Source organism: Protopterus annectens, chromosome 14.part0, assembly GCF_019279795.1.
Source record: "Protopterus annectens isolate FY-2018-M chromosome 14.part0, PAN1.0, whole genome shotgun sequence".
NCBI lineage: Eukaryota > Metazoa > Chordata > Ceratodontiformes > Protopteridae > Protopterus > Protopterus annectens.
The window spans coordinates 783,963,440-783,977,188 of NC_056748.1; the positions used below are offsets into that span (position 1 = coordinate 783,963,440).

Here is a 13,749-nt window from a genome sequence, read left to right on the forward strand (position 1 = left end):
GTAGCAGACTCCAAATCTGACTACTGACAAGTTACAAGTGGTGTCCCACAGGGATCGGTCCTAGGTCCTCTCCTGTTTGGCATCTACTTCTCTGAATTTCAAGCCAACACAAAGGGACTCTGTCTGACCAAGTTCGCAGATGATTGCAAACTGGGAGCCATTATTGATTCACCAACTGATGTAGACATTGCACAAAAAGGCCTCACTGACACCAATGATTGGTGCCAGAACAATGGTTTTAAGCTCAATGCCAAAAAGTGCATTGTCATTCCCTGTGGGAAAAATTCAGTGCCCATAAACTACCAGATAAGCGGTAGTCCACTGAACACCGAAAGTGGGATGAGAGACCTGGGGACACAGGTTGACAGCAACCTCACCTTTGATAACCACATTGCCACTGCAGTCAAAGTCCTTCTATGTGGCACATCTCATTACAAAAGGTTTCTCATTCAGGAAGAAAGAGGTCATAATCCCTTTCTACTCATCCCTCATTAGACCCATTATAGAATACAATGCCCCATTTGGTATGTACCTCACTAGACACCTACAACAACTGGAAAGGCCACAAAAATACCTCACTAAGAGGATCTTAGGCCTTAGAAACATGCCCTATACGGACAGACTCAAAAAACCCCAGCTATACTCTGTCTCTTATCGCCTACTTAGAGGCAATCTCTGCTTGACCTATAAATCCATGTCTGACCCAGAGCTGCTAGATATGCTACACCTAAAGAAATCCCAATCCGTCCATGCCACAAGCTCCAGGGAACTAAACCTTATTACCACAATAAACAGAACATGCTGGGGGGACAGGTTCCCAACCCAGGGACTTCCCATACTCTGGAACAAACTTCCCATTCATGTCCAGCAGAGCACTTCACTGGCCCTCTTTAAGAGAAATCTTGATGAGTGGATGGGCAATACAAAGTTCACCCCAGGGATCACTTCAGTGGCCTTGCTTGAGAGGGGGACTGGGAACTAACTTTGGGTGGCATGATGCCAGGGAATCTTCTTGGGGCTAGGCTTATATAGGCTCCAGGGCCATTAGCTTAGTACGCACCTATGAACCTATTTAATGAGGAATAGAAGAAAAATATATTCAAATGTCTGTCATTATTTAGTGAATTCATTCCTTCAGTGATTTGCCACAAAAATCCTGAAAACCACAGATTTAATGAGGAATAGAACAAAAATATGAGGCATAAATTCACAAATGGTGGCGGTTAGGGACTTTAGGCTCTTTTTACCTGTACCCAAGGTACAGGGTTTGAGCCTGAGTACCTCTAGCCACCAGGTGTATTTCCTTGGGGGCATTTACACTCGCATGCACACACACACACCTCTATTCTTTCCATTAAGTAACTCACAACTCTGTGCAGATATCTCCATTAAGCAAAGCTCTGTGGCAGCAGGTAGCAGATAAATACCTTAAACAGCCCAAACCCAAGCAGATGACAAATACTCCGCAGCAACTAATGCTCTGGGTAACTCCACCAGATAAAACTCAATAACTCCACCATCGCTCGAAATACAGATAATTCCACCAGCAGCACCATCCAACTCCGTTCATTTCTGCCAGCCGGAAATGCATGCATGTGAGGCCTTGAGCTCAATTCCAACAGGCTGATGGAGATGACATCATTGCGACATGATGACGTCAGCTCAAAAAGCGTGAAAAGAAAAATTTTTTAAAAAAATCGGAAATGAATGGGTGCCACTCGGGAATCGTGGCACCCCATTATTTGGACCCCAAAACTCGGTAAAAACTGAGTAATTCGGTATGGTTGGGAGTTATAGTGCCCCTCAGACTCAAATGGAAGAAACTGGAGCTCTTTCTGGCAACAAGTCATTTTAGTCATGCTTCCTTTAACATCATGCCCTTTTAGACATGTCGCTCGTCCCTCTCTAACATAGATGACAGGCAGGCGGGGTATTTTGTTTAGATGCATTAATACATAGAAACACATCAGGATGGATAGCAGCATGAAAAAGTATAAATGAACTGATTAACAGACAGACCTTACAGACATACATGCTTCTATCTCAACAGCTTACTACAGAATGTCAGTCAGACTTGCATGTGCTAAGTATTTATACTCTTGTGCAAACCCCTTGGATAGCTTCCTAAAGATAAAGCTACACACATTGATATACAGGTACCTTAGGTCATTCTTCCCATAGAAACTGTAGACAAGAAGCATCAATATTCATTTCCTTCTGCTCCTGAGCAGGTGGAGGTCCTTTGTGAGCCCCCACATGAGTATGATGAAGTCCTTACTAAGCATTTAGAGAAAGAGACTCCTGTGTGATCTATAGTGTAGAAAGTATATTGGAGTATTTGAGAATGTATCACCTGTGCCTTTTTCAACAGTTTTGCTACAAAGTGTGTAGTGCAAAGGTATGGACAGGGTAGGCAAGAGGATTTTCTCATTTGCCACTTTGGATTTTTTATCTGTACGCTGTCTAATCTGTCCCACTTCAGTACTTCCTGTTAGATCAGGCTGTAGAACAGCTGGCAGCATTTCCTTTATCTCCGGTCAAGGAATCTCAGGAAAAGATCCTTCTGATGGCTTTCGCCTTGGGCTTTCACAAAAGCTGTTGTGACTTTCAACACACTGATGCTGTGCCTGGTGTAACAGGCTCAAGAATGTCTTTGCATTGGAGTGTGTAGCTCATACCATCCAGCTTTCAGGATGAGATGAGGCATAATACTCCAGATACCCTTTCTGAGATGGGACCTCTTTGGACATGCTTTCTATGGCATGGCATTGGACATTCAAATGAGAAAGCAGGGAATGGCCAGTGTGGGGAGACTCTGATGACTTCTTACTTCCTGCTGCTCTACTTATACAGTCTTGTGTTTTTAATTTATGTGATTAAATTAAGGCAAAACACACAAAAAAAAACTTGACTGTCTTCTTCTGAATGGTGTATGAATTTATCTCATTAGAAATGCATGTTACAACACATTTACTTCTAGTCCCTGACTTAAGTGTTCTTAAGTAAATTAAGTGACAAATATCCATCCTGTACTCCTAATTATCCTTTAATTTATCACTTGTGATGAACTTGCTTAGGAGGTCAGCAGTAAAACTTGAAGCAAAAAGATGTAGCCAAGTTACAAAAAAGTAGGTGTGTGTAAATATGGACGTAATAAAAAAACAGCATGTGTGTGTGTGTGTGTGTGTGTGTGTATGTGTCTAAGTATTCAGTGGGAAAGGAAAACACCATAGACAGGTTCTCCCACATTGCATGCAGTTGGCATGGTGTCTAGACAGCCAGGTACATGTTCTTTCCTACGATCAGTAGTTTCATCTTTCAACTAGGAAACCATTGTAATGGTGAATTTTTACACATAAACATCCATTACAATATAGACAGTTTTCTAGTATTGTATTATGCACGCACACATGCCAGACAGAGATACAGGTAGCTAGGTATAGGACAACATGAAAGAAGTGGCACAGGAGGCTACACCAAATTCGACTTGTGAGGTGCTTGGTGTACAGGAAGGGTTTTTGATTTTAGGAGCTGTATAATGGCAGACAACAAAAGATCTGGAGGAGACTGGGGAAGGTAAGGTGAAAGGTGAAAAGCTAAAGATCATAATGGGTAGGCCAATCCAGTGAGACAGGGTGGAGTAGGACTTTGGGAATATGTAGGGAGAAAAAGTAGTTGTTTGGAAGACAAGGAAGGTCATCAGAGGAATACAGGCAGGTGGATGGCACAGAATAATATGAAGGAAGAAAAGCAAGAGATGCAGCTACACAATGAAGGAGAAAGACGCTAATGTGACAGAATGGCTACAGATAGCACATAGTGATGAAAAGGAGATAGAACCATTGGCGATTTGGCAGGTATAAACACCACAAAACAGCAGGAAGAAAGTGGATAAGAATGGGCATTCAGACATGGGAGAGCCAGAGGGTGAAAGGATCAGAACATTGGCGAGGTCTTTGAGGGTATGGGGTGATGGAAGCATGTAGCAGGGGTGGTTACATCAAAGTTGTGGAGAGGAGGGTCAGTACGTAGCAGAGTAGAGGGTTTTGGTGACTGGCAAATTGGTCAATATAAAGACCGAGTCCTAGCAGGGGAGAATAGAGAGAGACAAGATTGTAGTGAAATCACTGTCAGAGCTTTAACATAATACAGTATGGGAGGAGGAAGTGACCATAGTGGTCACCAAAGGGATGGGACAGAATCATGTTGTGGGCACCAGCAACCTGTCGAGGAGAGAGCTGATGTAGTAGCAAGCAGTGCCCATGAGATAGTTGAATGGCAATAATAATATGACAAAAAGTTTTGCCATGAACCTTTATTCCTCCTGGTGCCTTGGCATCAACCTTCCAGAGATTTTAACACCTGAATAAAAAGTAGGAAATACAAGAAAACTATCAATTAAAAATCAGTAAAATACTAATTGATAAAATACTTCTAATTATACTCCTGATTAAGACCCACTCGCGTTAAAGTGCCATACTTCAGAATAAGCAGACTTTACATGTATAATAACAGATCTTTTAACTGTTTTCCACTCCTTATATTACAAGTAATTCTCTTGAAAACCATACTTTTAAAGAAACTATCAAACTGTTGTGCTTTTCCAGAAATGTATAATGCCTAGGACTGTTTTTCATAATATTTCTAATGTTTTCCATATTGTTCTAGAATTCTCGCCTTAAGTTTCTCCTTGTATAAAGAGGACTACAAGAACAATTCAAACTATAAACTACTTGGTCAGTATTGCAAGAGTAACTTCTAGCTAAGTTATATTTGCTGCTGTTAATTTTATTAGATCTTTTCACTATGCACATACAAATGTTGCAGTTACTGCATGGGACTGTTCCCATGGTCATTCATCTGAAACCCAGTGGTGTGAAGTTGTTCAATCTCGCCTTCATTCTTACTGCTGGGGATCGGCTCCGAGTCAGCCTATTTGCAAAGCTCGAGGTCGAAACCCTATCCCATAGTGCACCTCCACCTTCCCCAGGTCTAGTTTGCCTCTGCAACAGATCGTACGTCTTCTACACCTCAGGCCGTATTTTTTGGAGATAAGTGCATTCCTTTTGGAGTTTTTACTAGTTTCTTTCTTATTTAGTATTGAGAAGTATTCAGCCAGGATAGGCTAACCTTTCTCTTGTGTTTTTTGTGCCAAGTAGTTGAGAAAAGAAAGAACTTTGTGTTCTCATTTCTGGCGATAGGCGCTGTTGGTGTTTCTTTAGGTTTTTTCCTTATCCCATACAGCCGAGTTAGGCTTTCTTTAGTTTATAACTGTAGCCGGTTAGGCTTAATTTTGTTTTTTGCAGCTACAGCAAAGTTAGGCTTTCCTTAGTTGTTATAACTGTAGCCGGTTAGGCTTAATTTTGTTTTTTTCTTTGCAGCTAAGTCAAGATTTAAAAATTAGAGTGTAGACTTTATTGTTTAGTTTTGATCGTTAGAGTTCTGCCTGAATTGTTGTTGGGATTTCTGTATCTTACAGTGAATTAACTGCAAGGTCTGCAATGTCTGAAAAAGCTAAGTCAGGGTTTAAAAAGTGCCCTAAATGCAATAAAAAAATCTATCATGGATGGCCACACCACCTGTGTTTACTGTTTGGGAGAGTTTCATCTCCAAGAAGTTTGTTCTATTTGCCATGGATTCAGTGCCAGGGTTTTGGCAGAGCGGAAAAGAAAGTTAGTTGAATGTGGTCTGATCAAGTCTGCCTTTCAGTCAGACTTGGTTACTGCTTCTCCAGGAAAACCAAAACCATCATCTTCTGCTTCTTCTACTGCAGGTTCAGATCCAAAGGGCTCTTCATTTCCGAAGGTTTCCAGAAAGGTTCCTGTCTCAGTTCCACAGTCATCGGCGCCATCTGTACATGTAGTTGGTAGGAGCCGGTCCCCAGTCTTGGAATCAGTATCTCCAACCTTAAGATCTCCAATTCTGGGCTCACTGGGTCCTTCTGTAGCTTCCTCTCGAGCTTCCAGACTTTCAGATTCAGATGTGGATCGTGTGGTACGTAGACTGCTACAGAATCCAAAACTGGCTAAAATTCTGTCTGCTTCGACTCGGGCAGTTTTGGAACAGAAAAAGTCACCTCCTATACTTTCTGCTCCTCCTCCGACTCGAGCCAAGACATCGGAGCTGGAGGAAGCCGTTCAGTTGATTGTGAAACCGTCGGTTCCGAAACCCACTTCATACCTGTCGGCACCAATAACCCTGATGTGTACTGCTCCGGCGGCAGACTCTGGGAGCCGACACTCTACCGATGCGTCGGTTCCGACTCTTCCCCTTGGGGCCTCTGTGAGGATGAGCTTGGCTCCCACCTCTGGCTCAGAGCCTCCATTTCTGGTGCATGAGGAGTCATTGGTGTCCTCGGACCCGGGTGCTTCCTCGCATTGGAGCTATGGTGCCTTCGATGCCATGAGGAGGATTTTGTCCCCCCGGACAGTCACAACCTCTGTGATGGCCACCTCCTCCCGTAAAGCACCGGAATCTTCTCCGTCACTGCAGACACACTGTAAGCATAGGGACCCGGAGCCTCAGGAAGCCCCATGGGGGAACCCGGCTCTTCCAAGACCTCCCCAGAAGTTCCCACTGAAGAGGTGCCTCAGAAGAGGTTATGTAAGAGGAGACATTTAGATTTCCCGGAGGAATCCATTACATCCGACACCAATTTGGAGGAATCGGAAAGGTCCCCTAAGTCTCCCTCTGAGGATATCTCCTTTGCGGATATCCTAGAGATCCTTAACCAGAGGGGTGACTGGCAGCCCATTAACCCTACTGAGGATGAATCGGTGCTCCTGAAGGCTTTTGGCTCTCGACCCTCCACCTCTTGGGTTTCTCTACCCTTTGATGAGTTGATGGACCTTTTATCTCGAAGGGCGTGGGAATCACCAGATACAATGGAGCCCGTTCCTAGGAGGCCCAACAAATTCATTTCAGCTCCCCATGACAAAGCCTTTTTATCCAAACCATTTCCTGTCGATGCCATGGTGGTTGCGGCAGCCACTAAGAAAGAGATGTCGGAGACCTCTACATCTGTCCATCCACCTAATAGGGAATCTAGGTTTATGGACAGATATGGCAAGCGCATGTTTAGTTCTATGACCTTTGCTCTTCGGTCTTTGAACTATCTTACCCACTTCACAAGGCTTCAAAGAGATCTCAAAGAGTTAGGAGATACTCTTCAGGGTGCAGTAGCAGATACAGTGGCGGACAAAGTAACGTCACAGCTTGCTACCCTTAATTCTATCGTTAACTCTTCCATGCGCCTCGTATAATATGCAGCCGATGGGACGAGTAGCGCAGCGGGTACAGGAATAGCTCTTCAGAGACATTCCTGGATGCGCTTATGTTCTTTTGCGGAACCTTTCAAGTCGTCCTTTGTGAATGCCCCATTTGATGGTTCTTCCCTTTTTCAGACCAAAAGTTAAAGAGACCATCACCAGATGTGAGCAAGATGGAAAGACTATCTGCTAGAGTCCATTTTTCCACCCCTACTAGACCTTATCCTAAAGGTCAACGGGGAGGAAAAATGTGGTTCCACAAAGCCCAAGGAGCCTTTTTGGATTCATGAGTTGAAGCCTCCTCCAGGGGCAGTGGTGGACGACAACGCCCACGCGGCAGAGGAGGTCCGCAGAACCAGGGCGACAGGGATCAGTTCCCTGGGAAGCCCTATCAGCACTCCTGAAAGGAGACCCAACTGTCCTGCTCTGGAGGCAGTCTGGGGACGTTTATCTTTGTACCTAGGCACCTGGCTCAAAATTACAAAAGACAGATGGGTACAAAATCTCATATCCAGAGGCTATTTCATCCCCTTTCATACCCACCCCAAACCAAAAAAAGGAATCCCGGATGCTACACCCAGTCTTCGGGATACAGCAACACTAAAGGTTCAAAAACTGTTAGAAAAAAGTGTCATCCAACCAGTCCCAACAGACCAGCAAGGATCCGGAACTTACTCAAGATTCATTTTAGTGCCACAGAAAACAGGGGACTGGAGACCAATTTTGGACCTCAGCAGACTCAGCAAGTATTTAGAAAAGACAAAGTTCTGGATGGTCACGCTTCAGTCAATACTCCTGTTCCTAGGGAAGGACAATTGAATGTGCTCAATAGATTTTCAGGATGCGTACTACCATATCAGAATGGCCAGGTCATCCAGAGATCACCTGCGCTTCAGGCTGGGAGCCAGTCATTGCCAGTTTCGTGCCCTGCCCTTTGGTCTCACTACAGCCCCAGAGTGTTCAAATTTATGGCAGTGGTCATGGCTCACTTGAAACATCAAGGAATTCAGGTGTTTCCATATTTGGATGACTGGCTCCTCACCACACCCACCAGGCATCAGCTTATTCAGGCGAGGGACATTAAGGCTTAAGGACTTGTTGACTGTGTCCAAGTCTGCTCCTATAAATACTGTATGCTGCGACGGCAATAAAGCAGACTTTTCAGAGTTTATTGTGATGCCCAATTGAGAGCAGAGATCTAAGGTAATGTCCCTCGCCTGAATAAGAGACCAAAGGGCAGGGCATGAAACTGGTAATGACTGGCTCCCAGCCTGAATCGCAGGTGATCTCTGTCATCTAAATGTAAAATTTGATGATTACCCTACTGCATCAAATTTTAGATTTTCTTTCAAAACACAAAACACCAGCATCGCAGATTCTCAGGCTGCTGGGCACCATGGCAGCAACTATCATTGCAATACCTCTGATGAGATCACACATGCGCATTCTTCAGTGGCTGCTATTCACTCAATGGACTTTTCAGGACTTATCAGTGAATCACCCAGTTCTGATAACCAAACTCTTGCAAGAAGGATCTTCAGTGGTGGCTGACGTCTGAATCTGTGACCATGGGACGTCCCTTTGTCCTTCCGGTTCCAGTTGCAACGGTGACCACGGATGCCTCCCTGATCAAGTGGGGGGGGGGGCATTTTCAGGGATGGACAGCCCAAGGTACATTGCAGGCACACGAGGCTCAGTTGCATATAAACATCCTAGAGATGAGAGCGGTTCTCTTAGCATTGCATTTCTTTCAGAACTCTCTTCTTCTGGGCACAATTGCAATCCATTCAGACAACATGTCCATAGTCTGGTACATAAACAAACAGGGTAGAACCAGATCTTATCCCCTGTGTCGAGAGGCTCTAAGAGTATGGTAATGGGCTGAGTCCACCCAGCGCTTTCTGATAGCAAAGCAAATCCCAGGAAAATCCAATGTGATAGCGGACAAGCTCAGCAGGGCAATTCTGTTGCCTCATGAGTGATCCCTCAAGCACGAAGTAGCGGAAATGATTTTCTGCAGATGGGGCCAGCCTTGCTGTGACCTCTTTGCGACCCCCACAAACACCAAATGCAGCAACTACTTTGCCTTAATCCCTCAACAGGGACAGTCCCCGAGGGACGCAGTCATACACGATTGGCCCCCAGGACTCCTTTCTCCCTGATTCCCAAAGTTTTGCAGAAAGACATTTTTCTGGGCAGGACACTTATCTTAATAGCCCCATATTGGCCTTGTCAAATCTGGTTCTCCTTTCTGAAGCCTCATCTAGTAGAAGAACCTTGGATCCTGGACCCAGTGCTGGATCTTCTGACCCACTTGTCAGGAGCTCTTCACCCTTCACTTCAGTCCATCAGACTGACAGCTTGGCTGCTCCAATTCCCAGAATAGCCAGGTTCCAAAATTTATCAGCAGAAACTCAACATATACTTTTGTCCTCAAATAAATCTTCAACCAGGAAACTATACCTCAGTAAGTGGAAGAGGTTTTCAATCTGGGCTCAGCAGAACAACATTGATCCCTTTCTGGCCTCTATATCGAATATCTTAGAGTTTCTGACCAAACTCTTTAATGAAGGAGCTGCAGCAGCAACCATTCGTGTGCAACTGGCTGCTATATTCAATTTCCATATAGGTGAATCAGGAAATGGTATTATGTCTCACACATTGGCAAAAGCTTTTCTGAAGGGTACGACGCATCTAAGACCACAGTTAGATCACCCACCACTCCATGGAATCTGAATTTGGTCCTATCCAAGATTATTCTTCCACCCTTTGAACCTGCTTCTTCCTGTGAGCTGAAATTCCTTTCATGGAAGATCATTTTTTGGTGGCCATTACATCCATGCGCAGAATTTCAGAGTTGCAAGCCCTTTCAGTTAAGCACCCATATTTGATATTCCACAAAGATAGGGTTTCTCTCAGGACAAACCCTTCCTTCTTACCCAAAGTTTGTTCAGAATACACCCTTAATCAAGCAATTGAATTAACCTGTTTTCTTTCCCAATCACACTAATCATTTGGAATATATGCTTCACAAGCTTGATGTCCATAGACAGCTTTGTTTCTATTTAGACAGGACAAAAGACCATAGGAGATCTGAGCAGATTCCAAGAAAGGTGCAGCACTATCTAAATCTACCTTATCTAAATGGCTGTCTGATTGCATTTCCGTCATAAAGCACACTGCAGACATTCCCTTAGAGAATAAGGTCAAGGTCATTCTACCAGAGCAGTTTAGACTTCCATAGCCTTTTTGGCCAGACTACCCATTGATTCTATTTGTGCAGCTGTCACATGGTCTAGGCCACATACCTTCATAACTCACTACAAAGTAGACAAGGCCTCTATAGGGACAGGGCTTCATTTGGTTCTGCTGTCCTTAGACAGGTACTCCCATGAGCTGCCCAAGAATGTGGTGCTGGGGATGCTACCCATCAGTAAGAATGAAGGTGAGATTGAACAACTTCACATAAAGAAGTTATGTACTTACCTTAACGTTCCATGTGAGTTGTTCTTCTCGCCTTCATTCTTACAAACCCCCACCTACCCCCTTCCAGTATCTGGAAGTTCAAGAGGGGCTCTATGTTTGGTTTTGGTTCTTCTGAGGAGTTTCCTCTCACAAGTTGTGTAGGTGATTTCCTTTGATATCTGGTATAGATATTAGCACTAGTTGGCAGCAAACAAGATCTGGGGAAGGTGGAGGTGCACTATGGGATAGGGTTTCAGCCTTGAGCTGTTGGAGACCTCAAGCTTTGCAAATAGGCCGACTCGGCTCTGAACCCATCAGTAAGAATGAAGGCGAGAACAACAACTCACATGGAACGTTATGGTAAGTACATACCTTCTTTTTCTTTTGGTCTCACAAAATGAGTATGAACCAGGATGTCCTCCAGGTCTCTCCTCCAACAATATGAAAGTAATTGCACCCCTCTTAAATTCTTAATGAAAAAGTCATCCCCTTGTAAAAGCTGCCAATGTCCTTTCACCATCTTTGGTATCTTATCAGATATACAATCTTATCTTGCCATAGATCTCTACATGGATAGAGCATTTCATGGATGACATGGATATGTTTCCACTCCTAAATTGAATTTCTTGATATCCATGCCTCAAACACATAAGTTGGTTTTGATCACAGACCTACTCAAAATCCTCTGTGTTTAGAATATAGTTTTAAACATAAAACAATAAAGAAAGGAGAGCAAAGCAATGCTGCTGAAGAAGCAGAGCTCCCTAAGAACTACCAAGGTTGGCAGTGGTCTTTTTTCCTACTAGCTAGCTTAGAAGAATGATGTCAGTATGCCTGTTTGGTCCCCCAGTCTTTCCCTATTGGACCTGATCCTTTAGAAAGAATTAATACAACCAATTCTCAGAAGCCATACCTGTATAAGAGGAGTCTAATGACCATAACTGTTAGTCACATTTTTTTTTTTTTTTTTGCGTACTTAACATTACAGTAAGAGTAATTTTCTTGATTTGGCTTTTCTGTGATTTTGTTTGATCATGTATTTTGAAAGTGACATCCACTTGTATGGAGCAAGCTGGCAGTGCACTGCAGAGTGTGTGTGTGTGTGTGTGTGTGTGTGTGTGTGTGTTTTCACTTAAACCATGAAATGTAAATATACAAGCTAGGGCTGTAGTTATGTTGATTGAGTTGTTCATGTTGACCTACAAACTTAATGAGGTATGACTTATTCTAGGGTGAGTTGATAGAACATAGCTAAACCATTTTTAACTTTGGGCCAGGATGCTGCAGCAACAATGCTGCCTACCTCGTCAGCAGGTTGCATTGTAATGTTTTGTGCAGATCATGATGCTTTTAATTTTTACTTTAACCAAGTATGTGATCACCTCTGAAGGTCAAGGGCTCACTGCATTCTGATTGATGTGTTTGTAATTCATTTATTACAGAGTTCTGCATTAATAAATACATATAACAAAATGTTTTTCATGATGCCACCAGACACAGAGACTAGAACTAGAGATTTGACAGCAATGATGATTGAAAAAAAGAGAGTAGTTCGTAGTCTATTTGTTTAATTTTCCCTTTTTCCATTGCATCACTCATGGTTTCTCTCTCTGAAATTGTTGCCATGGAAGCTCTAAGTCCCCTACTGTAAATTAACAGCATTAAAATGATTCCTGTTCATATGTTTTTTTTTCTCACAGCTTCTACAGCTTTCTCACTAAAAGCGACTTTACGTCAGAAAGAGTGAGTTACAGTGGAGAAGTGGAGATTTGAAGCAATTTCCTGAGTTAACAGTATTGCATCTTTGCTTTATTGCTGTTTTTGTTCTTAACTGTTGATGATTTCTGGTTTTACACTGAATGTTTTGGTAATGTTTCAACTTCTATTAGAAATGTTATAATAAATGCACATGAATGGCACTTTAGCACCAAAGTAAAATGGTGCAGTAGTGGGCGGGCTGTGGTACAAGATGACATTTGATAGATAGTAAAGCTCCACTGTTATATTTTAAATGTTTCTTTTTTTATTGGTAATATTTATTTTTTCATTTGTTTAGGACAGTAGCAGAGTACTGCACTAAAATACAGTCCCTCAAGGTGAACCACTGCCATAACGTCACAGAGTCAAGTTTAGGTATCCTTCGAAAGAGAGATGTAGAAATTGATGTGGCCCCACCACTCCAGAGAGCACTCGTTTTACTACAAGATGTCGTTGGTTTTGCACCACTTATTAATCTTCAGATTTAAGAACTACATAAATAAGAGTAGCACTGATTGGCAGACTAAAAGATGCCTAAAATGGTGCTAAAATTAAATTTTCTTCATCACTTTGTGTAGATTACTGAATAACATTGCCATTGAGAACAACGGAGAAAATTAGGGAATATATTAAGGACACATCTGCACAATATAGACACCAGTGGTAAAATATGTGGTAGTGGCTTAATTATGATTTTGGTAGTTTACGGTTTGATTTGAAGAGAAGAAACCTTCAAGTATTGGTCAGTCATTAAAGCCCCCTTAGAAAGCTAAACTCAACAGTAGCTGTGGTTAATACTGTCAAACAATGCAGATTTTTTTTTCTGTTTCTTGATTGCATGCTACAAGTTAAAGCGTTTGTTATTTCAACAGTTTTTTTGCAGAGAAATGGGAGAAGACTATATGTATGAACCTTCTGAGACACATTTTCATGCCCCCCCCACTTGCTGTCTAATAATGAGTGACCTGAGCCTTTAATGTCCGACAGACTTGTCAAGAATACTGTTGCCAAGAGATGTCAGTGTTACAGTGCTTACAAATGCAACTGACTCGCAGACTTCCACACCAAAAAAAAAGTAATCCACAATTTAGTGTAGGGGAGCTCATGACCATACAGCACTCACAGAAAGCAGAACAACAATTCTCTATCTCTGCAGATCCTTGTTAAGTGCTAAGCTACGTAGAAACCTTTTGGGATGGAATAATTTATTGCTGATTCTTTTTCTTGGTTCCCTCAGACATCATTTTTACTGGCTCAC

At 42.8% G+C, this 13,749-nt stretch overlaps 1 protein-coding gene across 1 annotated transcript in view; it reads left to right on the forward strand.

Annotated features, from left to right (window-relative positions):
* Window positions 1-13,265, forward strand: part of FBXL15 (F-box and leucine rich repeat protein 15) — a 192,226-nt gene extending 178,961 nt beyond the window's left edge. The window contains exon 5 of the mRNA XM_044056532.1: window positions 12,790-13,265. Within this exon, the coding sequence (XP_043912467.1) occupies window positions 12,790-12,979 (190 nt within the window). The 3' untranslated portion in view covers window positions 12,980-13,265. The remainder of the gene's footprint in view (window positions 1-12,789) is intronic.
* Window positions 13,266-13,749: the final 484 nt, after the last annotated feature.